This window comes from Saimiri boliviensis, chromosome 1 (assembly GCF_048565385.1).
Source record: "Saimiri boliviensis isolate mSaiBol1 chromosome 1, mSaiBol1.pri, whole genome shotgun sequence".
Lineage (NCBI taxonomy): Eukaryota > Metazoa > Chordata > Mammalia > Primates > Cebidae > Saimiri > Saimiri boliviensis.
In genome coordinates, this window is record NC_133449.1 from 101224214 (window position 1) to 101249883 (window position 25670).

Below are 25670 nucleotides of genomic sequence, written 5' to 3' on the forward strand. Positions count from 1 at the left end.
AACACCTCCCTAAGGCAAGCACAGTCATTTCAGCACATTAGCAGGCTGGACTCATACACATTTCAGAAACTCAAGTGAGAACCAGAGCCGGAAGGTCGAGCTGGCAAGTCGTTTCAGATGGTCTTAAATTTTATTTAAAAAGGAAGAATGAGGGATTGCACGAACAGGGGCTTTCTGTGCCAGACTTTATCGTAATCGGCTACTCTCTCATCTGAGAGGACAAAAGCAAAAGGATGTTTGGAAACCCCAAGAAAACTTCTTTGGAGCAGTTGAGAGTGAGGTGGGCAGGAAGAAAAATAACTATTTCCATAGAAAAGAAATGATGACATGATAATCTTTTGGTTTTTAATCCTTTCACTGTTTCCAGGGGTAGAAAATTACAGCCTCTTAGTTTCCTTCCAAGTGAGCCTTTGGAACCAGGGCCCTAAGGGACCCCAGGGATCCAGAAGGAAGTCACAGTGACTTGGGTAGCAAAGGGCAGTTCCAGAGCTCCAGCTCTCCCAGACCCCTGCACACTTCACATCTATGCTGTGAGAGGCAGCAGAGCCAGAGTCCAAGCTATGTGCCTCCATTTCCTCATCTGGAAAATAGGGATGCCAGTGGTGCCTGCTTCAGAATATTTTCATTACTATGGAGGACACATTTAATACCTGAGGCTAACTCTGTGCCTGGCACTGGCTGAGTGTGTCACCAGCACTACCTCACTTAGCAGGTAAAAAAAATGAACATCCAGAAAGTTGAAGTCACTGGCCTTGCCCAGAGGGCTACATTCATCAATAGCCCCCAGGACTTTTGGACCCTAGACTGTGTCTCAGCCTGGGCAGCTCAGTGTTACTCTTCCTCCAATCAGCGAGCCAGTGTCACCCCTAGGTGTCTCAGAGCCCCTCCTCCACTCCTCTGCCCCTGCCCCTCTCCCACACTGCCCCATCTGCCTCTCCCCGACCCTGTACCCACCTGTGTCCCTTACAAGATGAGCAAATCAGCTGTGGTTCCCAGTCTTTCGGAGCTGACACTCCAGTGCAAGGAGACACATGGGATGCAAGATGCACAAATGAAAAAAACACACAGGCAGCCCTGGCTTACAATGGCTGGGCCTAACCATGTTTTGACTTTACATACATGGGTGGATGAGTCAATGGGTAGGTGTATGGATAGACAGATAACACATGAATGAGTGGTTGGGTGGATGGGTGAGTATGTGGATGGGTGGCTGGGTGGATGGACGGATGGATGGATGGATTAATGAATGAATAGATAAGTAGGTGGGTGAATGAGAGTGTGGGTGAGTGAATGGATGAATGGATGAGTGGGTAGATGGGTGGGTGAGTAGGTGGGTAAACAGAGGGGTAAATGAAAGGGTGGTGGATGAATTGTTGAATGGATGGGTGGGTGGATGGATGAATGATAGATGAATGCATGGTGGGTGTCTGGCTGGCTGGGTGAACAGCTGAGTGGATGAGTTAGTGGAAGGATAAATGAATGAATGTATGGATGAGTGAATGGAGGTATAGGTAGATGAATGATGAACAGATCGATAGGTGGGTGGGTGGGTGGATGGATGGACAGATGAATGGATGAGGGGATTGATGAACAGATGAGCAAATGGAGAAAGAGAATCATTGTTCTGGTTGTAAGAAGTCCAACTGTTTCCTACAGAAGAACTAGAAATTTCCACTTTTGTTTTCCGCAGTCTTTGACAAATGTTCTACAGTCAAACAAGGTTTGACTATAAAATGTCTCTTCCTTTTCTGAGGAAAAACAGCACTTCTTTTTTCTTTCTTGCAAGTGACGTAAAACATTTCACATGGCCCCAAACAGATCTAGCACCTAAGGGTCAGGAGCTGGAAACTTCACCAAACACATACATCATTACAGTTCTCCTGAAAGTAATGGTGCCACTATTTATGACCATGAATACAGCATTAAACAAATACTGGGATGGGGAGAGCTCATTACCCAAGGCCATTAAACAGCTCAGGAAGAGTGCAGTTATGTTAGAAGCCAATTAAGAGACCTCACACTGGTTGTCAGCAGCCCACAAGGGGCTGGAACGTCCCCTAGCACATAGTAGGCACCTCGTAAAATGCATAAAGCAAAACAAGAGAAGCAGATTAACAGGTCCAACGATGGGGCTGTCCAGGATGCTTCCCTTCACCATCCCCTGCGCCCCATGTGACATGAACCACAACGCTCAGAGTCCAGGACCATTTGTGAATGAACAGAGCAAACAATGCACACCAATGGTAAATACCAATGACTTAGTCATTGATTTATCAAACACTTCCTGAGTACTTGCCTGCCAGGCACTGTTAAAAGTGCTTTATAATTATTAATTCATTCAATCACAGCAACATTATGAGGTAGGAGCCATCATTATTCCCATTTTAAATAAGAGGAAACTGAGGCACAGAGATCCAACACACAGTAAGCTGTGGAATCTGAATGTGAACCAGACTATTCAGCTCACAGTCTGTGTATGAATCAAAGAGATAGCAGAGAGGAGGAGCCTGGTGAAGGTTTATTATACCACAAGTGTTTACACACACTCCCTTATCTAAGGGGAGGAGCCTGCTGAAGGTTCATTACACCACAAGAGTTTACACATTCTCCCTTATCTAAGTGGAGGAGCCTACTGAAGGTTCATTACACCACAGGAGTTTACACATACTCCCCTATCTAAGTGGAGGAGCCTGTGGAAGGCTCTTCCTCATTATACCACAGGAATTTACATACACTCCCTTATCTAAGGGGAGGAGCCTGCTGAAGGTTCATTACACCACAGGAGTTTACACACACTCCCTTATCTAAGGGGAGGAGCCAGCTGAAGGTTCATTACACCACAGGACTTTACACACACTCCCTTATCTTAAGGGGAGGAGACTGGTGAAGTTTCATTACACCACAGGAGTTTGCACACATTCCCTTATCTAAGGGGAGGAGCCTGGTGAAGTTTCATTACACCACAGGAGTTTACACACACTCCCTTATCTAAGGGGAGGAGCCTGGTGAAGTTTCATTACACCACAGGAGTTTACACACATTCCCTTATCTAAGGGGAGGAGGCAGCTGAAGGTTCATTACACCACAGGAGTTTACACACACTCCCTTATCTAAGGGGAGAAGCCTGCTGAAGGTTCATTACACCACAGGAGTTTACACACACTCCCTTATCTAAGGGGAGAAGCCTGCTGAAGGCTTATTACATCACAGGAGTTTACACACACTCCTTTATCTAAGGGGAGGAGCCAGCTGAAGGTTCATTACACCACAAGGGTTTATGTACACTCCCTTATCTAAGGGGAGGAGCCTGATGAAGGTTCATTATACCACAGGAGTTTACACACGTTTTTGTGGAGAACTGGGTCTCCATATATCCCCAGGCAGTTCTCAAACTCCTGGGCTCAAATAAGCCTCCCTTCTCTGCCTCCCTAAGAGCTGGAATGGTAGGTATAAGCCACTGTGCCCAGCTCTAAAGCTTTTGAGTCCTATTCTGTAGCCCCCAGTGAAACAGTGAATCTAGTCCATTATCACAAAGGGATGCTAAAGTCATGGACAAGGTCTACTGGGCTCAGGCTAACTTTCTGGGGCCTCCTGATCAGTCTTTGCCACCTTATAGAAAATATGACAGGCCAGTCTATCAAACCTTTAGGTCAACTACAAGTTTACAGGAAACAGCAGAGAAGACGGAAAATGCATTGTGGTTAGATTTCTTTTTTTAATCTGCCCCTTTTAAAAACTTCAGATTCACATACCTGTTTTTATATGCAGAATGGTTTCTGGAAGGAAGGAGAGAAGGTAGGAGGAAAGGCAGTGGGGCAGAGAGGGTACTTGCTCAGACAGAGAGCAGAGGTCAGCTGGGGGTGCAGGGCAGAGGCTGAGGCTCCTGAAGCTCAGGTGCTTGAGGAGCTGTGCTTCACAATCACCTCCCAGAGGACTCTGCCTGGCCCTGCAAGTACCCCAGAGCCCAGGATCTCCCACCTCCCAAAGCCCATGCTGTCAGTGATGTGAGGGGCAAACCCTGGCAGCCAGGGTAGAGTGGCCGAAGACACGCGAGGACACCTGTTCCCCACCACCTCCTGGGACCAGGGAGCTAGTGTCCTCTGATTTCTGGAATCCCCCACCCTTTGAGTGTGCTGGGAGGGATACACTTGCCTGGGTGGTGCTAAGAAGACATCCCCTACCTCTGGAATACCAAGCTGGCCTCCTCCAGAATGCTGCCCCTTCTACTGCTCCTGGGTTGGCCCAAAGGTTTGTTGTTTTAACATAAAAACTGGGCCTCAAACAGCTCTGTCTGTCTTGGGAATGAGGAAAGTAAAAACAGAAAGCTTCCAAGTGCCCAGATGGGCTTCCAGGACCCCCACTGCAATGCCCACCAGAGAAAACAGCAGGTGTCCAAGATCAACAAGTACTTACATAGCACCTACTGTGTGCCAAGCACAGCAAGAGTCCCTGGGACTGCTACAAAAGCTCCATGACACTCATACCACTGAGCCTCAGCTCAGCCTGGGACAGACATCACTAAGTGATCACAGAGCTGCTTCCTCAAGGGCCTGGGTGAGCTCAGAAATCTTTGCCACAGTGCTCAGGCAGCACAATTCATTTGCAATTCTTCTAATGGGGAGGCTCGGAAAGAATCTCCCACCTGGCTACACCTGGCAGGGGCAGCACCTGGAACCAGGAGGCAGCCAAGGGAAAGGTGGCCTGGATGGACTGCAGGAGAGCCAAGGCCAAGTTTCACAACTGCCACCAGCTTCTGTGAGGCCTGCGACAGGGCATGGCCCTCTCTGGGCCTCAGCGTCCCCATCTGTGAATGAGGTGATTGGACCAGTGTCCCCATGGCCCCTCCTAGGCCGCAAGTATAGGCACATGAGTCACCAGAGAGCTCTCAGAAGGTGGGGCCAGGTACTGCCAGGAGCAGCCTGAGCAGCCACCAAGGCCTGGGCTGGGCTGGGCTGGGCAGACTTCATGCCTCCCCCCGCCATGGTGGCCTGGCTGTCCCAAGTCAGCCCAGAGTCCTAGGAAGCCAGGTGGGAAACACAGTAGGTGCAAGACAGGGTTTTGGGGGAGGAGGAACATTCTGGCTGTCTGCAGCCTGCCCACCGCTCCCACAAGACCCTCTCCCCAGGTCCCTCAAATGCAAACTGACCTCCCACAGCTGTACAAGACCCAAGTTCCCACAAACCAAAGGCTGACTGACCTGGGCAACTGAAGCCCCTCCAGCCCTGGCCTTCTCGGACTTCTATGCGAAAGTCTCTCAATAGTGCCTTCTTGTGACTCCTAATTCCAAGCTTCATGATGACACCTGCAAGTGGAGGGCCACCTGGGGTCCATCTGTGGAAGCCAAGGTCCTGTGTGGGCTGCAGTGGCATCGTCCTTGGGTTAATCAGAACACACGGTGCAGCCCCAGGTACCACTCCCCAGGAGCACACCTGCACAGATGTAGATAGCGGAGCTAAATGCCCCCATGCACCTGGAACACAGCCACTGGCCACCACCACTGAGGTCCAGACACCATGGCCCCCCACCAGGTTTCCTGCTGCAGCCTCCAAGCCGGCCTCCTGTGTCCACTCTCCCCACTCTATTACATCCAACACACTTCAGCTGGAATGGTTTCTCCAAAATGCAGCCTGTGGTCACGGGCTGCTGTGGCTACACCCTTGACCTGTCCTCCCCAGCCCCTGACAGGGCCAGGGAGCCCAAGGCTTCACAGCCTTCTCGAAAGTGCCCTGAACGTGGCTGTGGTGCAGGCTTTGCCCATTCAAGTGTGATGCCCTGGCTGCCTCCCAAAGCCTGCTCTGCTCTCTGCCATCTGCTTGATCCTCCAGTGCTCTTGGCTGCCCATGCCACAACCCAGCCACCCTGAGTGGCTTACGTGGCCAGAATGCCTCCACCTGTCACCTCCAGACTATCACACCTGCTGTACCTGTGCCCTGGCACTCTGGCCTTGTCTTTAATTGCTAGGCTACCTGGAACTCTCTTCAGGTCTCTGCTCCGATGGCCCTTCCTCTGTGACTGGTGAGATGGGGTCTGCTCACCTTGTCTTGAGTTCACCCCAAAAGCAGAGCCTGAGGCAAGGATTGAGTGCAAGTGTATTTTGGGGGAGGTGATTCAGGGAGACCTGTGAGGGGGTAGGGAGGTGAGACGAGAAAGGAGAGCTGGCATGAAGGATGTTAGCAAGAAGGTGGCCCCTGTGGGTGGTAGGGGTTCAGTCCCATTGGGAACATGGCCCAGAGTCATCCCCATCAAAGGGCGAGGGGACTGAAGTGCTGATCTACACTTCCCACCCATCGCTGGCCAATGGCTGCTCCTGGGGCATCACCTCCACTGTACATCCAGCCTGTTGTCCCTGCAGAGGCTCCCACAGTGAGAACACCCCAGAGAGTGGCTGATGGTCCCACGTTGCAAGTGGGAATGGTTAGCAGGTCACTGACAGAGCTCCTGGGCCATCCTTGTGTTCATATGTGCCTCGCTCATGATGGCAATGATCCCCGCCTCAATTACAATGCCCCAGCAACGCAGTGGCATCTTGGAGGCAGGGCATGTCCTCTTATACCAGCTCCCTGGTACGTGGCATATAATAGGCACCCAATAAATATCTTCTGGTTGAATAAATGATGCTTAATGTTGCCCTAGGGCCACTGAAGATGTGCCCCAAGAGAACACAGCTTCCATTCCCCCAGGAAAGAGAGGCCCTCCACTGCAGAGATATGGATATGCCCAAGATACTCCATGAGGCCCTGGGCCACTGACTGTAGCCCTGTTTGTTCTGTATATCTGAGACTCCTACCTCTTTCTTCCTTCTTTCGCTAAGGTGGACCTCCTAGTTCAAGCATCCCAGAGTCTGTTTCCCGTTTGACACTTTTTTGAAGAGAAACAGGATCTTGCTGTATTGCCCAGGCTGGAGTGCAGTAGTGTAATCATAGCTCATTGTAGCCTTAAACATCTGGGCTCAAGAGATCCTCCCACCTCAGCCTCCCAAGTAGTTGGGTCTACAGGCATGCACCACTATGTGTGGCTAATTTTTATATTTTTTAGAGACAGGGTCTTGCTATGTTGCCCAGTCTGGTCTCGAACTCCTGGCCTCTAGCATTCCTCCCCAGCCTCATAATAAGCTGAGATTACAGATGCAAGCTGCTGTCCAAGCCTGTTTGTGACCTTTAGGTCCTCCCTTTGGTCACCTCCACGGGAATGTGTCCTTTCCTTCCTGCCTGAATAGAACCTGAGTAGTTTTATGTTCTTCTTTGTAGTTATCTGTATCCTTAAAATCTTTCACAGTGAATTGTGTTGCTTCTACAATTAAACTTCTCATTTTGAGATAATTACAGACTCACATACACATACAATAAATAATACAGAGAGGTGGGGAGCGGTGATCACACCTGTAAATCCCAGCACTTTGGGAGGCCAAGGCAGGCAGATCACTTGAGGTCAGGAGTTTGAGACCAGCCAGGCCAACATGAAGAAACCCCATCTCTACTAAAAATACAAAAATTAGCCAGCCGTGGTGGCATGTGCCTGTAATCTCAGCTACTCAGGAGGCTAAGGTAGGAGGAACGCTTGAGCCCCAGGGGCGGAGGTTGCAGTGAGCCAGGATCGAGCCACTGCCTTCCAGCCAGGGCAGTGCAGTGAGACCCAGCCTCAAAAAAAAAAAAAGAGAGAGACAATACAAAGAAGCCCCACGTTATCCTTTATTCAGTTTGCCCCGATTGGTAACACACAGTAAAACCACAGTACAATACTGCAACCAGAACACTGACACTGATGCATTTCCAGCCACAAGAATACCTCTCACTGCCCCTCTAAACCCACAGGCCCTTCCGTCCCACCAGACCCAGACCCCTCCTGAGCACCCGGAAACCACTAATCTGCTCTCCATTTTTGTAATTTTATCATTTCATTGTGGTACGCAGGACAGCTGGATATCCACAAGCAAAAGAATGAAGCTGGACCCCCACATTATGCCATATACAGAAATTAAACTCAAAATAGATTTTAAAAACCTAAATGTAAGAGCTAGAATGATAACACTCTTAGAAGAAAACACGGGGCCATCAAGCGTGGTGGCTGACGCCTGTAACCCCAGCACCTTGGGAGGCCAATGTAGGCAAATCATGAGGTCAGGAGTCCAAGACCAGCATGATCAACTGGTGAAACCCTGTCACATGCCGGTAATCCCAACTACTCAGGGGGTTGAGGCAGGAGAATCACTTAAACCAGGCGTCCCCAAACTTTTTACACAGGGGGCCAGTTCACTGTCCCTCAGACCGTTGGAGGGCCGCCACATACTGTGCTCCTCTCACTGACCACCAATGAAAGAGGTGCCCCTTCCTGAAGTGCAGCAGGGGGCCGGATAAATGGCCTCAGGGGGCTGCATGCAGCCCGCGGGGCCGTAGTTTGGGGACACCTGACTAAAACCTTTGAGGCGGAGATTGCAGTGAGCCCAGACTGTGCCATTGCACTCCAGCCTGGGCAATAGAGCAAGACTCCATCTCAAAAAAAAAAAAAAAAAAGTGCTGGGCATGGTGGCAGGCACCTGTAATCCCAGCTCCCTAGGAGGCAGAGGCAGAAGAATCACTTGAACCCACAAGGTGGAAGTTGCAGTGAGCCGAGATCACATCACTGCACTCCAGCCTGGGCAGCGGAGTGAGACTCCAACTCAAAAAAAAGAAGAAAACATGAGGGAAAGTGCAATTCCCGTGACCTTGAATCCAGCAATGGTTTCTTAGATACGAGCATATCACCTAAAGTCCATGCAACCTAGGAAAAAGTAAAACCTTATGACGACTTTAAAGGACATCATCAAGAAAATGAAAAGATAACCCACATGATAGGAGAAAATACTTGCAAATCATATATCTGATATGGGTCTAGCATATATACACAGAACAGTTACAACTCAATAATAAAATGACTGATAGACAACCAAATTAAAATGTAGACAAAGGGCCGGACGTGGTAGCTCATGCCTGCAATCCTAGCACTGCAGGAGGCAGAGGCAGGAAGATTGTTTGAGCCCAGGAGTTCAAGACCAGCCTAGGCAAAAAAGCAAGACCCCATCTCTACAAAAATAAAAAACTATTAATAGCGGAGTATTGTGGCATGTGTCTGTGGTCCCAACTATATGAGAGGCTGAGGCAGAAGGATTGCTTAAGCACAGGAGGTAAGTTCTGGTAAGTTATGACTGCACCACTGCATTCCACCCTGGGTGACAGAGTGAGGCCCTCTCTCAAAAATATGTATATGTGGGGCAGGGGGCATATCTATAGATAGGTATATGTATATGTCTGTGTGTGTATGTATATATGTGTGTGTATCTAACATAGACACAGTATTTGAATAGACATTTCTCCAAAGAAGCTATACAGATGTCCAATAAGTACATGGGAAGACATTCAACAGAAGTAGTCATCAGAAAAATGCAAATGGAAACCACAGTGTGATACCACTGCATACCTGCTAGGATGGCTATCAGCAAAGTCACAGATGAAACAAGTGTCGTGAGGACACAGGGAAATGGGAACCCTCGTGCACTGCTGGTGGGTGTAGAAAATTGGGCAGCTGCTGTGGACAAGAGCTTGGCAGGTTCTCAAAATATGAAACATGGAGTAACATATGATCCAGCAATTCCGATCCCAGGTATACACCCCAGACAAATGCAAACCTCTGTCCACACAAACACTTGTACATAAATGTTCATAACCGCATTATTCACAAAGTAGAATCACCGAAAAGCAGAAACAACTTAAAATCCAACCATCAAAAGAAATGACATACTGACTTATGCCTCAATATGGATAAGGCTTAATGCTAAGTGAAAGAAGCCAGTCATAAGATATCACATGTCGGAAAACAGCATTGAGATGAAATGCCTCAGAACCGGCAAATCCAGAGACAGAAAGCAGATCAGAGGTCACCAGGGGCTGGGGGAGATGGAAAAGAGTGACTGCTTAATGGTATGGAATTTTTGCAGTGAATGTTCTAGAATGAGTGGCGATGGTTACACAACACTGTAAATATATTAAAAACCACTGAATTGCATACTCTAAAAGAGTGAATTTTATGACATGTAAATGATATCTCAGATTTTAAAATTCAATTCACATACAACGTTATACAAAATGAGACCCACCTCACACAGGTGCCGAAGCCATTTTCAGACTGTCATGCAGCTGGTCTGCTGTCCATTGGCAGAGGGAATAGACACTTGGAAACAGCTGCCCTCTCCCAGGGACACAGAGATGGGAACAAGTCTCCGCTTAATGAAGGAAAATCAGAGGTTATTATTTAAGAGTTGGCCAGTTTAGAGTTTCACAAATAACATCTATTGACCACATTCACAACAGAATCTCACCCACATTCACATGAATGCCACTACAACCAAGAATCGCCTAATGATAAATAATTTGGGTTGAATTCTGGGTGTGGATTATGTTATATGAGAAAGCAGCAACTGTCACAGATGCCTCTTGATCACAGGAGTGGCCCTGGAGGCTTTCTGAGTGAGGTATCCCAGCAGGAAGCTATGGCAGTGGGCAGCAAAGGTGTCAGGGGCAAAACTTGAAGCCTGGGTGAGGGCAGGGACTAGAGACCTGGGAAAGGAGCCTTCTAGTATGGAGCCTGGCAGCCAGGGCTCAAGCTGGGGACAGGCAGGAGGTCCCCATGCCTGATGCGGTGCCTAGGCCTCACAGGCTGGAGGGCAAGTAGCCATTAAGATGCATCGCCAATCCCAACATAACAATGGAAATGTATGGAAACTGGGGCCCCTGTCCTTCTGGAAGCAGGGCCACTTTAGAAGTTGGGAACAGGGAAGGGGTGAAAGGAGAAATGTGGAAATGCCCCACGAGGTCCGCACTGCTCCCAGCCTGCCCTGGCATCTCTAGGTGAGATAGAACAGAGCCTGTGCTGTGCAGAACGCCACAGGACACACTCACAGTGCCAGGCCTCTGGCACCTGTCAAGCTAACCCCTGCCCCCCACTCTCCCATGTCCCTGATGGCCACCAAGCCTCTCTCTGGTGAGTGTCTCTATGCCAGGGCCACCCGCTGTCCCCCATCCCCTGCCTGCTCACCGAATGGCCACGATAACACTCAGGATGGCCTGGAGGAGGGACAGGAAGCCAAGGGGCGGCAGACGTGCTGGAGAAGCCAGCAGCTCGTCCTGGTAGGGGGCCTGGAGCAGCCATTAGGGCAGCAAGCGCCCGTCACCACAGATCTGCCAGCAGTTGTGCCAGGAACATGCATCCAGCGGGGGTTCTAGGCAAAGAAAAGGTGGGGTGAGGACAGGGCACGTTCCCTGGATCTCTGCGAGACACAAGGAGGCTGCAACACCAGCCCCAGAGCCTCTGAGAAACAGGGACTTCTAGGACCCAGCCACAGCCCTGGGGTGGAAACACTGACCCCGAGCTCACAAGATACAGGCCATCTTGTGGGTTTATGATTTCCTGGGTGACAAGCAGCCTTGGAGATATTTTTCAAGAGTCTTTCTCTTTTAGAATTTCATAAGGAACATGCACAATGTCCAGCTGGGACTTGGTTCCAAATCCTCTTTTTCTGGAGCAGGAGCAGGAGCAGGTGATAAAGATCAGAGGAACCACACAGGATAATGACTGGAGCTGAGTGATGGGCACATGGGGCTGATTTCAGCCAATCTCCACTTTGGGGAGTATTTGAAATTTTCCGTTATAAAAGTTGAAGGAAAGCCACAAGCACAGATGGAATCTGGCGTTTCCATTTCCTTGATGCTCTTCAGCACTTTCCAGACGGGCTCTGGCCAGCATGTGATCCTCTGGATACTAGAGTTTGTTTTTATTTTTTATTACACTGTTAATATGCTACTAATATAAAATATACACTAATGATATTAATGTAAATATCATAAATATACTCTCCTTATGAGAAATTATGCCACAAAAACATAGAGGAGAAAAGCACCTAAGTCTGTCTTTACAAGAAAAAACGTTAAGATCGGAAATGTGAACTTTCTCGTTAAAATGGAAATCAGTCAGATTTGAGGCCAAAGAAAATGTCTCACACTTTTAAATCACTCTGTACTTGCAGTCAGAGGGAAGAACGATCATCATTCTCCTGGCAGCAATGAGACCTGCTCTCTTAATCCTTTGCTGGGAAATCCTCTGGCATGAATGGGTTTGAGGCTTAAAACATTACTTATAAAAATTACCTAAACTACAAAGCAATAATTAGCATAAAAATTAATGCCGTTTTTTTAAGTATCAGTTATCAGATGATACACGTCAACTAAGCTTTTAGCTTTTCTTAAAAGATGCAAAGTTTTCAAAACCAAAAATAGTCAATAAAAGTAAACCGACAAATGTGTGCTTACACGGTTCAAAGAGCCTTAAGAGGTGAGTGGTTACTTGGTGATTATTCATTTCCCAAGCATTCCCCAACCCTAGCCTCTGGGGGTTCTACTCAAATCACTCACCTTTTCCAGGAACCCAACTCCATTCAGATTTACTCATTCATAGATTCCATCAAGGCAAACTCACTACAAAGAACTGGTGCAGCAAGGGAACGACATGATGGCAGCCCAGAAAACACAGACCCGGCAGCCCTCCGCACCAGAAAACACCTTCAAGATCAAGTCCAACCCACTCCTTTTACAGACAAAGAAAGTAATGGTGGGGGTGGAGGTCCTGATCTCCCCATATACTGTCATGAGAGCAGGAATACATATACATGCCAGGTCACAGATAGAGCTATCTACATACCAGGTCATAGGCACGTACATATATAAATACACTTAACTAAGAATACATAAGGGGACTGCAGAAAGTTCAAAGAAAATGGAATTAAAAGATAAAAATAGGCTGGGTACAGTGGCTCATGCCTGTAATCCCAACACTTTGGGAGGCTAAGGCAGGTGGATCACCTGAGCTAAGGAGTTCAAGACCAGCCTGGTCAACATAAAACCCCATCTCTAATAAAAATACAAAAATTAGCCAGGCGTGGTGGTATGCTCCTGTAGTCCCAGCTACTTGGGAGGCTGAGACAGGAGAATCGCTTGAACCCAAGAGGTGGAGGTTGCAGTGAGCCAAGATCATGCCATTGCACTCTAGCCTGGGTGACAGAGTAAGACTCCATCCCAAAAAGAAAATTAAAATTAAAATTAAAAAATAATAAATAAGCCAGGCACAGTAGCTCACGCCTGTAATCCCAGCATTTTAGGAGGCTGAAGCAGATGAATCACGAGGTCAAGAGATCGAGACCATCCTGGCTAATGCAATAAAACCCACCCTCTACTAAAAATACAAAAAATTAGCTGGGCATGGTGGCACATGCCTGTAGTCCCAGCTACTCAGGAGAATGAAGAAGGAGTATCACTTGAACTCAGGAGACAGACATTTCAGTGAGCCAAGATTATACCACTGCACTCCAGCCTGGGTGACAGAGTGAGTCTCTGTCTAAAAAATAAATAAATAAAAATTAAAATATCTCCAAAAAATAAATAAAGATAAATAAATAAAATGAAAATGAAAAATATCTTTAAAAAAAAAGGGAGGGGGGAGCAGAAAAACCAAGTTTTTTTTTTTTTAAAGAAAAAAATCAACTTTGTTTCTCAACATAAGCACCACAAGCTCAAGACAGTTTTGTCAGTGATGACACCAGCCATTTAGTCCATCTTGAAAGAGCAGAGGGTCCTGGGAAGTTAACCACATCAATGCAGTGTTTTTTTCACATTATTAACTGAAGAAAATGGGTGCCTGCTAAAGATTTTTTAAGATGAGGAAACAAGTCAGAAAGAGCCAAATCAGGACTGTAATTTGGCTGTAAGGTGGATACCTAATAATTTCCCATCAAAACTCTCACAAAGTTGCCCTCGTTTGGCAAAAGGAATGAGTGAGAGCCTTGCTGTGGGAGAAAGGGACTCTCCTGGCAGTTTCCAGAGTATTTTTCTGCTAGAGTTTTGGCTAACTTCCTCAAAACACTCCCATAACAGGCAGATGTTATTGTTCTTTGACCCTCTAGAAAGTCAACAAGCAAAATGCCTTGAGAATTCCAAAAACCTGTTGTCATGACCTCTGCTCTTGACCTGACCACTCTTACTGAGATGAGACCACATTCAGCTCTCGGTAGCCATTGCTTTGGTTGTCATTTGTCTTCAGGATGGTACTGGTGAAGCCATGTTTCATCTCCTGTTACAATGCTTTAAAAAAATGTTTCAGGATCTTGATCCTGCTTCTTTAAAATTTCCACTGAAAGCTCTGTCCTTGTCTGCAGCTGATCTGGACACAATGGTTTTGATGCCCTCTAAGTGAAAGGTTTTGCTCAACTTTGATTTTGCAGTCAGAATTGTGTAAGCTGAACCAGTGGAGATGTCTACTGTCTACGGTGTTGGCTAGAGTTTATTTCAGTAATCATCAGTCCTCTTTTTTTTTTTTTTTTTTTTTTTTTGAGACAGAGTTTCGCTCTTGTTACCCAGGCTGGAGTGCAATGGCGCGATCTCGGCTCACCGCAACCTCTGCCTCCTGGGCTCAGGCAATTCTCCTGCCTCAGCCTCCTGAGTAGCTAGGATTACAGGCACACGCCACCATGCCCAGCTAATTTTTTGTATTTTTAGTAGAGACGGGGTTTCACCATGTTGACCAGGATGGTCTCGATCTCTCGACCTCATGATCCACCCGCCTCAGCCTCCCAAAGTGCTGGGATTACAAGCTTGAGCCACCGCGCCCAGCCATCATCAGTCCTCTTTGAGGGTATGAACAAGATGAATGTTTTTTCTCATAAATGGATGTGGATGGTCTGCCACTGCAGGCTGCACCTTCAACATCATCTCATCAATTTTTAAAATGAGTTACCCATCTGTAAACTGCTGATTTCTGTGGTACATTGTCCTCATAAACTTGTCATAAAGCATCAGTGATTTTACCACTGTTCCACCCAAACGTCACCATAAACATGATGTTTGTTCTGGCTTCAATTTTACCAGAATTCATGTTGCTCTGATAGGGGCTTTTTTTTTTTTTTTTTTTTTTTTAGATGAAGTCTAGTCTCACTCTGTCACCAGATTAGAGTGCAGTGGCATGATCTCAGCTCACTGCAACCTCCGCCTCCCAGGTTCAAGCAATTCTCCTGCCTCAGCCTCACAAGTAGCTGGGACTACAGGTGCATGCCACCACGCCCAGCTAATTTTTGTATTTTAGTAGAGACAGGGTTTCACCATGTTGGCCAGGATAGTCTCGATCGCTTGACCTTGTGATCTGCCCACCTCGGCCTCTCAAAGTTCTGGGATTACAGGCATGAGCTACCATGCCTGGCCAGTAGGGGCTCTTTTTAAACTGATGTCTTTTCCTTCTTAGCATCTCAAACCAAATCCTGTTCAGGTACATTATAACAAGTTAGTATGAGTTTAGTTTGGTGCAAAAAAAAAAATTGGAATCCATACATTGTTTCATTTTTATTATACACATTTTTATTTTTAGGGGGACAGAGTCTCACTCTATTGCCCAGGCTGGAGTGCAATAGTGTGATCTCAGTTCACTGCAACCTCTGCCTCCCGGGTTCAAGCAATTCTCATGCCTCAGTCTCCCAAGGAGCTGGGTCTACAGGCATGTGCCACCATGCCCAGATAATTTTTTGTATTTTAGTAGAGACAAGGTTTCACTACGTTGCCCAGGCTGGTCTTCAAACTTCTGAGCTCAGGCAATCCAGCCTCCTCAGCCTCCCAAAGTGCTGGGATTACAGGTGTGAACCACTGCGCCTAGCATATTATATGCATTTTCCATGAACTTTTTCAAGCTCCCTCATATGAATACAAAGTGCATTGTGAATGCATGAATGTGAGTATATATTATGTTGATCATGAACATGTGAATGTATCTACAGTAGGTCACAAATATGTGAATATATGAGCATACTAGGTAATGAATAAATAGATAAGTATTGTGTTTTGAATATTCAATGTGCCATGAATATATGAATGCATGAGTATATAATAGGATATATATAGGAATATGTACTATGTCATAAATATGTATATACACACTACATCATAAATTATGGCAGATTAGAGCTTAACAAAACCACTTGAAGTCTCATCTAAGTCCAGGCTGGGAGCTGGTTTTATCCAGAGAGCAGACGCTAGCAGATACGTGGGGTCTGCCTGTAGAGCAGAGGTTTCTCTGTGCTCACTGGGGAAAGGTAGTAGGTGACCAGGGATGGCTGGTGAGCAGGGGAGGGGAAGCCACATGTATGTCACTGTCACACTGTAGGCAGGTGTCTGGGGATGAGAGGTCCACCCCCCACCATGACATTCATGGACCTTTCTGGGGAGGGGGATGACAGGAGACACACGCACACCTTGGATGCCTTTCAAACTCTCCTGCCTCCTCACCACCTAAAAGACAAGAATGACGACAAGCATGTCAGCCCGGCAATCCTCCAAGGTGGAGAGCCCAGTGACCAGGACTCTGAACCTCCAGGAGGGGCGCTGGCCAGCTCAGGATACAAGCCATGGGCTTTTCTTTATGAGGCCTGTGGGCTCTTTTCTCTGGGGACAGCCTGCTACCCAATAATGGAAAACCAGCAACCAGAAGTCATGGGGAAGGAAGCCCCTGTCTACCACCCAGGACATAGAGAAAGCAGAGGAGTGAGAGGCCCAGGGGCTAGGAGGAGGCCTGCAGCTGCTGCCCAGAATTAGTGCTGTGGAGACGGACAGCAAGAGCAGAGAGGACAGGCCACCTGGTAGTGGTCCATCCCGGGTACCCTCCTTCCCACCTATCTCCATCCAGGCAGGACCAGGGGAGAGAGTCAGAGGAGGGGCCAGGCCAGGGAAGGAAAGAGGTGTGGGAAGGAGGAGGCAGAGAGGTGAGAGAGGTCAGGGAGAGTGTAGAGGGGCAGGAAGAGAAGAAGGAAAGACAGCAGCTGCAGCAGTGGGTGCCAGACCACCCCTCTGCAGAGATTAGCGCAGCCCTGCCCTTCTATTGCCCACCAGGAGACCAGGGCCGGCCCTCCCTGAGCCACACCTGCCCTCTGTGCTCCGGGGCCTGTGGCCACAGCTGCTAGGAGATCTTCTCTGGACACCAACAGAGACCTTTGTGGGAGCAGAACCCAGGCACCCCTCTTCCCCATCTTCCTCTCATCTCCCCTTCACCCGGCACCCACCTCACTCTTCAGTCCTCACTGCAATGTACTCCTCCTCCTTACCTGCTGCTAAGACCTCAGGACCTGGGGCACCCAGTAGGGCATCAATACCTGGTCCCTAGGCTTCAGGAGATGGCCCCCAAAGCAGTGGAATGGGCAGGGGCACATCTTGGTAGTTTGGTGGATATAAAATTGAACTATCTTTTGACTCTAACAGAGAGGAAGGGAAGAGAAGGTTCAGAAGGGGATGGAGCCATGCCCCCAATAAATCTCCTGTGGAATCATCCCCCAGAAGACCCTCTGGATCAGCCTTAGTATCAGGGAAGTTCCTGGAGAGCTGTTTCTGCCCACAAGCACACCCCAGATATGGACCCTCCAGGTATGGGAGTGTGGTCTGCCCTCTACTTTCCCACTGTTGGAAGACACAGGACCTCCGTGGCTCACCTGGTCTCCTTACCCTGGCAGAGCATACAGGTTGTTATTGGGAGACCTGGTTCTGTCCTGGCCTGGTGGTCTCCAGCTGGGGCCCTTGGGCACGACACTTAGCATCCCTGCGCCTCAGTGATCTCAGCTATGAAGAGGGCTCTGCTGGCATCTTAACAAATTTTATCAGGTTCTAAAATGGACAGCCTTTGATGCAGCAATTCCACTTGCAGGAATGTTTCCTATGAGAATACTTTCACATCTGCAAAGTATCCCACGCACAGAAATATTCATTGCACCATTGTCAAGAGTGACTGGACAGCCTGAATGCCTTTCAGTAAGAGTCAATAAATGACAGACACTGGGCAACAGGGTATGGGCAGCCCTGAGAAGAATGGGACAGAGCTGTCTGGACTAACATGGACTAAACTCTGAGGCAGGATGTAAAGTGAAGAAAGTGCAGCACTGTGAGTTCAGTACATTATCATTTGCATTTTTCAAAAAAGAATGTGCATGCAATCGTATGTCTGTGAATTATAGTGAATCACACTCTTGCCTCAGTTCCTCACCCTCCCGACAGCCCACCCTTGGCACTGTGACCTTGCAGCTTCTCCAGCAGAAAGACAGTGTGGTCCCACCTCTCAGCTGTGAGTTGGACCATGCACATGGTTTGGGCAACAGGATGAGGAGGAGGTTATACCATGGCCCAGCTCTGCACGTAGCAGTAGGGGCTATTAGACATAGTGGAAAGGCCAGGCATGGTGGCTCATGCCTGTAATCCCAGCACTTTGGGAGGCTGAGGCAGGAGGATCACTTGAGGTCAGGAGTTCGAGACCAGCCTGGCCAATATAGTGAAAATCCATCCCTAATAAAAATACAAAAATCAGCTAGGCATAGTGGCAATCACCTGTAATCCCAGCTAGCTGGGAGGCTGAGGCAGGAGAATCACTTGAACCCGGGAGACGGAGGTTGCAGTGAGCCAAAATCATGCCACTGCACTCCAGCGTGGGCAGCAGAGTAAGCTGAGATTGATCGTGCCACTGCACTCCAGTGTGGACAACAGAGTGAGACTCCATCTCAGAAAAAAAAAAAAAAAAAAAAGGAAAAAGAAAAGTGGTTTCTTTGACTCATGATCCTGATGGCTGGAAAGTTCCAGATTGGGTGTCTGCTTCTTCTCATGGTAGAAGGTGAAGGGGAGCCCACATACATATGTTGAGATCACATATGAAAGGAGAATCAAGAAAGAGGGGAGGAGATGGTAAGCTTTTTTTTAGCAGCCAGCTCTCTTGGGAACTAGTCAAAAGAGAATTGAGTTACTACCACAAGGACAGCACCAATCCATTCATGAGGGACCTCCCCCTCCAGCACTGGCCATCCCCAACTCCAACAATGGGGACCAAATTTTATCATGAGGCTTGAGGCGACAAACATCTAAACTACAGCAACGACTGATCTTTGACAAAGGTATCAAGGTGAGTCAGCAGAGAAAATACAGCCCTTACAACAATTAGACAAATCAATATGCAAACAAATCAATTCAAGGCTGGGTGAAGTGGCTCATGCCCGTAATCCCAGCACTTTGGGAGGGCAAGGCGGGCAGATCACCTGAGATGAGGACTTCAAAACCAGCCTGGCCAACATGGTGAAACCCCATCTCTACTAAAAGTACAAAAAATTAGCTAGGCATGGTGGCATGTATCTGCAGTCCCAGCTACTTGGGAGGCTGGGGCAGGCGAATGGTTTGAACCTAGGAGGCGGAGGTTGCAGTGTGCTGAGATCATGTCCCTGCACTGCAGCCTAGGCTAAAGAGCAAGACTCCATCTCAAAAAAAAAAAAAAATTCAATCCATACCTCATACCATATATAAAAATTAAAAAATGGATCACAGGCAAAAACATAAAATTATAAAACTTCCAAAAGAAAACATAGGAAAAACCTTTTTTGACCTCAGGTTTGGCAAAGATCTCTTAGCTACAACACTTAAAGTGTGATCTACTGCCGTGCTGGGGATGGGCACACCTAGGCAAGATCTGGGAAACATGGAACCGATAAACTGAACTTCATCAAAAGGTAAAACTCTCTCTGAAAGACACTGATGAAAGAATAAAAAGACAAGCCAGGTCAGGCGTAGTGGCTCGCACCTTAATCCCAGCACATTGGGAGGCCAACACAGGTGGACCCCTTGAGCCCAGGAGTTTAAGACTAGCCTGGGCAACATGGTGAGACCTCATCTCCATAAAAAATAAACAAAATTAGTCTCCTATGGTGGTGCACATCTGTGGTCCCAGCTACTTGGGAGACTGAGGTAGAGGGATTGCTTGAGCTGGGGAGTTCAAGTTTGTAGTGAGCCGTGATTATACACTCCAGTCTAGGAAACAGAGTGAGATCTGGTCTCAAAAAAAAAGGCAAGCTAAAGACACGGAAAGATACTTACAAATTGAATCTCTGATCAAGAACTTGTATCTAGAATTTGTATCTAGAATATATAAAGAACAATCAAAACTCAGTAATTTAAAAAAGCAATTCTTTTAGAAGGGCAAAACAATTAAACAGATGCTTCACCGAGTAAAACATGCAGATGGCAAAAGCACATGAAGAGATCCTTGACATCACCAGTTATCATAGGTATATAAATGAAAACTACCATGAGATAGACACCTATTAAGATGGCTCAAATTAAAAAGATCAGCTAAACCAAGTGTTGGTGACGACGTGGAGGAACTGGAACTGTAGACACTCCTAGTAGAAATGTAAAATGGTGGAAAACAGTCAACAGGTTTTTTGTTTTAAGTTAAACATACACCTACATATGATTCAGGAATTCCACTCCTTGGTATTTACCCAAGAAGAATGAAGGCATATATTCATGCAAAGCCTTATACACAAATGTTCATAGCAGCTTTGTGTGAAACAGATAAGTAGAAACAACCCAAATGTCCTTCTGGGTGAATGAATGAACTGTGGTCTTTTCATAGAATGCATCATTACTCAATAATAAAAAGAATGACTACTGATGCCCATGATCACACAGAAAAATCTCAAAATAATAATGCTAAGTGAAAGAAGCCAGAAAAAAAGTACATAGTCTATCACTCCATTTATATGAAATTCTCAGAAATGCAAACTAATCTACAGTGAGAGAGAGCAGGTCAGTCTTGCCCCTGGGGATGTCAGGGTATGGTATGTTAGGTAAAGTTACAAAAGAGCCGAAGGACATGGTTAAGGGTTGTGTATATGTTCATTATATTGATGGTGGTGGTGGGTTCAGGGGGAAGACCTATGTCAAAACTTACCACACTATACGTTTTACATGCTCAGGAAAACAGTGTCCAGGGACAGGGTCCCCAGCTCCTACTGCAGCTTGGAAAGGGGCAGGCTACCGTGGCTCACTCTGAGGCCTCCAAGATCATTTGGAGGGGGATCCGCCAGAGCCTACAAACCAGGTATGCTAGGATTCTCAGCTGCTTACTGCCATGCTACTATGAGAAAGTGTCGTGGTCCTCCTCTGAAAAGGGGGATGTACAACCAGCTCTAGAGCTTATGGACACATGAGTGCTGCCTTTGTCACCATCTGTCTCACTCTGATCTACAAGAGCTTTCACATTCATTCCCTGGGACCTTCGTAACATGCTTAGGCAGGAAGGAGAGGGGCTGCCATCACCTCCAGGAGCAGATGGAAAAGCTGATGCCCAGAGTAGGTACATTAGGTGGCCCGCTGATTCTCCCAAGGCTCCTGAACTCAGAGAGGTGCTGTGAGGGCCTGGGAGTTGAAGGGGGCTCTTTTCTGGAGCCCCAGGGATGGCTCCTGCAACCCTACTTTTGTGTTTGGAGTATCCTCTCATGGGATGCAGCTTCTGGACCCACATTCTCTGCTCTCCTCACCACACAGGGGCATGTGGGGGTCAGGGCCAAGTGGCTGAGGATTGCTTTCCTTACCGAATGACCTGGGAGGCACTCTTCTTTCTTGTAGGTTTGAAATGTGTTATTCCTAGAAAACAAGAAGAGGAAAGCTTAGAAGTTTCAGGGTTTGTGTAAACTGGGGGGCAGGAATGCTAAGGCACAGGCCCAGGCCTGCCTTCTCAGAAATGACTCTCAACAATAAAGCTCAGGGGTGGCGGGGCAGGGGGGCATCCTCTGAGCCCAAGAAGAGTGAGAGGGTGACACTAGAAGCAGGTGTGTGCTCACTCATGTGTCAATGTCTAGGGGTTCCTGGGGGCTGGCATCCTGCATTCCCAAGCCAACCAGCTTCAAGCTGACTTAAGCTAAACTTGTGCTTGGAGCGTCAGGAAAGGCAGGCGCGTTCCAACCTGGTGAGAACTTCCCAGGACATGGAGCTGCCAATCACATCACCTATGATGGTTTGTCAGACACCCCCAACTTACTGAAATACTGAAGGAAAACATCGTGAAACTAACCTCCTTCCGCTATAGAAACCCGGGTGCCTTGTCTCTGGGATGACAAAGTATTCGGGGTTACACAGCCTGTTACTCTTCCCTGTTCCACCCCCCAACAAACTGCTTGAATATTGGGCTATAGAGCATCTCCAGTGAGTGCAAAGCCCTGTTTGCCTGACAGTGATGGGTCAAAGTGCTTTGTAGTGTGGAAACTCTAAGAGCCATACGAATGTTTTTGTGTTTCACTGTCATAAGAACCATTATTATTATTGTTACATTTTGTTAGAGTAATAGATTCAAGCATCAACTCTCCCAGCCGATGCCTGAAAACACAGAGGATGGGGGCATTGCCCTGCACAGCATCCGAGGCACCTTCTGGTCATTACAGCACTGCTATATTCCTGGGGGGACCCACACCCAACTGAGTCCTTGTAGTTTGGATGGGCCCAACTCACCACTACCCTGGGGAAAAAAGAATCTCCTTTTTGTTGAGGATGATAATCTGATAACATGTAAACCTCAGGAGGTCCTGGCGATCATCTTGCCTTCAGAAGGGAAGCCAGTAAAAAGGAAAGAAGCTGAGAGATGGAGAGAAACTTTCCAGGACCATGGTCAGTGTGCACCTGGATACAGCCATGCCCGAAGGCCTACTCCTGGCCTTTTCAGTTACGTGAAACGATCAGTTGCGTTTTTGTCCTTGTGCCAATGTAAGTGAGGTTTCCGTGGGTCCTGGTCAAGAGCTCTGCCTAGGCATAGGCCATGGAGCAATGGAGGTCCTGGCACTCACAGGCGCGGTGTTGGGTACCCGCGGGTAGGACTGAGGACATACTTGCCTGCCATTCTGCGCGCTGGGTCTGAGTGCCAGCCTGCAGAGCCCGCCGCAGCCCGGGCTCGGATCCCAGGCAGCAGCGCCCGAGGCTGCTCCAGTGGCCTTAGGATGATGGTGACAACGCCGCGGGGGCAGTGGGGACCGGCTCGCACACGTATGGCTTCTTATGGCCGACGCGCCCTTTCACACACACATTCCTCAGGCCCGGCCGCCCGGGCTCCTGCCTCTCCCTTCAGCCCCAGTCCGAGCCCAACCTTAACCCATTGGAACAGCCTGACAACTCGCGCGCGCGCGCCCGTCCCGCTGATTGGCCGGCGCCCAGCCAATCAAAAGCTGTCTTCTAGGTATGTGAACTTAGCTGGCGGCTCATTGGCCCCTCGCTCGGGGACGCGGGGTTAGCGGCTTAAAGCGCCGCTGTGTGGGGCTGCGGGACGCCTGCCATTCCAGCTGCTGTTGGTCCTGCCGCCCTCAGCGAAGGGAGCCACTCATCATTTCCGACAGATGGGTCGGGGCCGCCTGCCGCCCTAGCCGGGGTCTCGGTACCCTGCAGGGAGAAAAAAAGGTGAGAGCAGCCCGCTCGCGGTCCTGCGTCTTGCATACGCGCTTCGGGTTAAATCACTCCTGTACCTCAGACGAAGCCCGCGCTCCATCGCCAACTCCTATATCTGAGGTGAAGGAGAGATTTTACCCGAAGCGTCCTCAGGTGCGGCTCGAATCGTGACTTTTAGAGAAGTTGGTTTGTTGTTTTTTTTTTCCTTAAAGATCGCGAAATTGGAAGCAGCTGTCACTCGGAGGCGTGGGCGTGCGAGCGCGGTTGTGGCGGGCCGTTAGCCTCCGCACCCTACCCGCCCTTTGCTCCTGAACGCGTGTACTTTGGGCAGTTGCTGACATGAAGACAGGACGTGTGTCTTCATATTTTAGTGAAACCCAGTGCTTTCTCCCGTCTAATTATGTTCTTTAAGTTATCGCCAGTTCCAATTTGTATTTCTTGGAAACGGCTGGCTCTTCTCCCACTTGTCAGTATGTTCGTGCTGACTTGAATACTCTGGATTACCCATTGTACTGGCCCAGACCATCACGAGTACCGCTAGCCCTGATGGGCGATACTTGAGTGTGCTGCGTTCTAGCCACAGCGCAAACCCGGCGCTCCCAGCACTGCCCTGTCGGCTTTCTTGGCTTTGTTACTTGACCGTTAAAGTCATGACCTGTGAACAGGACCGAGTTTCCAGCCAGCACATCCACACAGGCTCTCCTGACCTGCATCCATGCTGATGAGGCAGTGCCCCTGCTATACTAAGGTGGGGTATCTGCTTAATATTTCGGATATCCCACCGTGTGTGTGTGTGTGTGTGTGTGTGTGTGTGTGTGTGTGTAAATCATGTTGTCACTGACCATTGTAGCTAATGACAAAATTATCCAAGAGTCTCACCATTAGCCTAGCTCCTTTTTTTAATACCTGTCTCATTTCTGCCCACTTTGAAGCACTCAGCTTCTCTGCTGTCTCTGTTTTCCTCCTGAGCACACTGAAACATTGTTATACCACAGCAGGGCATGGAAGACAGGCTTGTGCTCCCCTGGATGCTCAGGCCTTAACCTCTGGCACACCAAATCTTGTCATTCCATGTCAAAAATAGCTCTTCACCGACTCAAGAATGGCTAAAATTTAAAAAAACTGACAAAATCAAAAGGACTGACAATACCTACTGTGTACCACAATGGAAGCGAACACACAACCACAACCCACAACAGTGAAGATGATGCGTACAATGAAGTCAGACCCCAAAATGTGCAGACAATTCCACATGTGTGAAATTCAAAACCAGGAAAGTAAATCCATCATGACACAGGCTGGGGATGTGAAGGAAACTCCATTGTTCCACAGAATTCCTCTCTGTGAACATGCCACACTTTGTTTTTTTTTTTTAATCCATATTTTTAAAATCCACATTCAGCTAATGTTTTAAAAATTTTTTCTCCTTCAATTCTAAATCTGGGAATAAAAGTTTATTAAAAAATTTTTTTTAAAAAAAGCAAAAAAAAAATCTTTTCTCCTATGAACGGATATCTGGGTCATTTCCAGTTTGGGGCCATCAGGAAGAAGCTGCTGTGGATAGTTTTGTTCGTGTCTTTTGGTACACATAAGGTCTCATTTCTCTTGGGTGAGGCAAGGAATTAGTTGGTCATCGGGGATTCGTATGTTTAGATTTTATAAATACCGCCAGTTTGCCAATATGGTTGTATCCGTTTCATAAGCAATGTATGAGGGGATCAAGCTGCCTGGATCCTCAACAAACCAGGTATTGTCAGCCTCAGAAAAAAAAAAAAAAAAAAAAAAAAACCGTCCTGGCCAACATGGTGAAACCTGGTCTCTACTAAAATACAAAAAATTAGCCAGGCATGGCGGTATACGCCTGTCATCCCAGCTACTTGGGAGGCTGAGGCACGGGAATCACTTGAACCCAGGAAGTGGAGGTTGCAGTGAGCCAAGATGACACCACTGCACTCCAGCCTGGCAACAGAGCAAGATTCCGTCTCAAAAAAAAAAATGAAAATAATAAAAATCTCAGGCCTTTCATTGAGGACAATTTTGGGATCTCTCTGAAGTTGAGCAGTCCCTTGCCAGGCTGGATCCTAGAATGATGAGGTCAGGGTCACCCAGGTGCCTCTGACTTGTGTCTGTTTGCATTTTGTGTTCACTGCCCCTTAATGCCCTGTGTCATGTGACTGATGCCCACTGCAGACATTGTTCTGGGCGCCTCTGCTGGTGTAAACCCTTACCTGTTCCTCTAGGGGTTGCTGGCTTTATCATCTCCCCTTATTCTCCTAGTCTCTCCAATTGTGACAGTTTACACATCTCTCTTCCAGAGGCCATCTGGGTCTTCCTTTACTTAATCTTTGTGCCATCTGCTGAGGCAGACAGAACATC

The 25670-nt window shown here is 47.8% G+C and overlaps 1 protein-coding gene across 1 annotated transcript; it reads right to left on the bottom strand.

The window, feature by feature from the left end:
• Positions 1 to 11063: 11063 nt before the first annotated feature.
• On the bottom strand, positions 11064 to 23394 carry C1H16orf95 (chromosome 1 C16orf95 homolog). Its single transcript, XM_074397637.1, is given in 7 exon segments — positions 11064 to 11251; positions 16316 to 16352; positions 17162 to 17308; positions 19458 to 19551; positions 21339 to 21509; positions 22749 to 22907; positions 23372 to 23394. Coding segments are annotated over 7 exon segments (819 nt in total).
• Positions 23395 to 25670: the final 2276 nt, after the last annotated feature.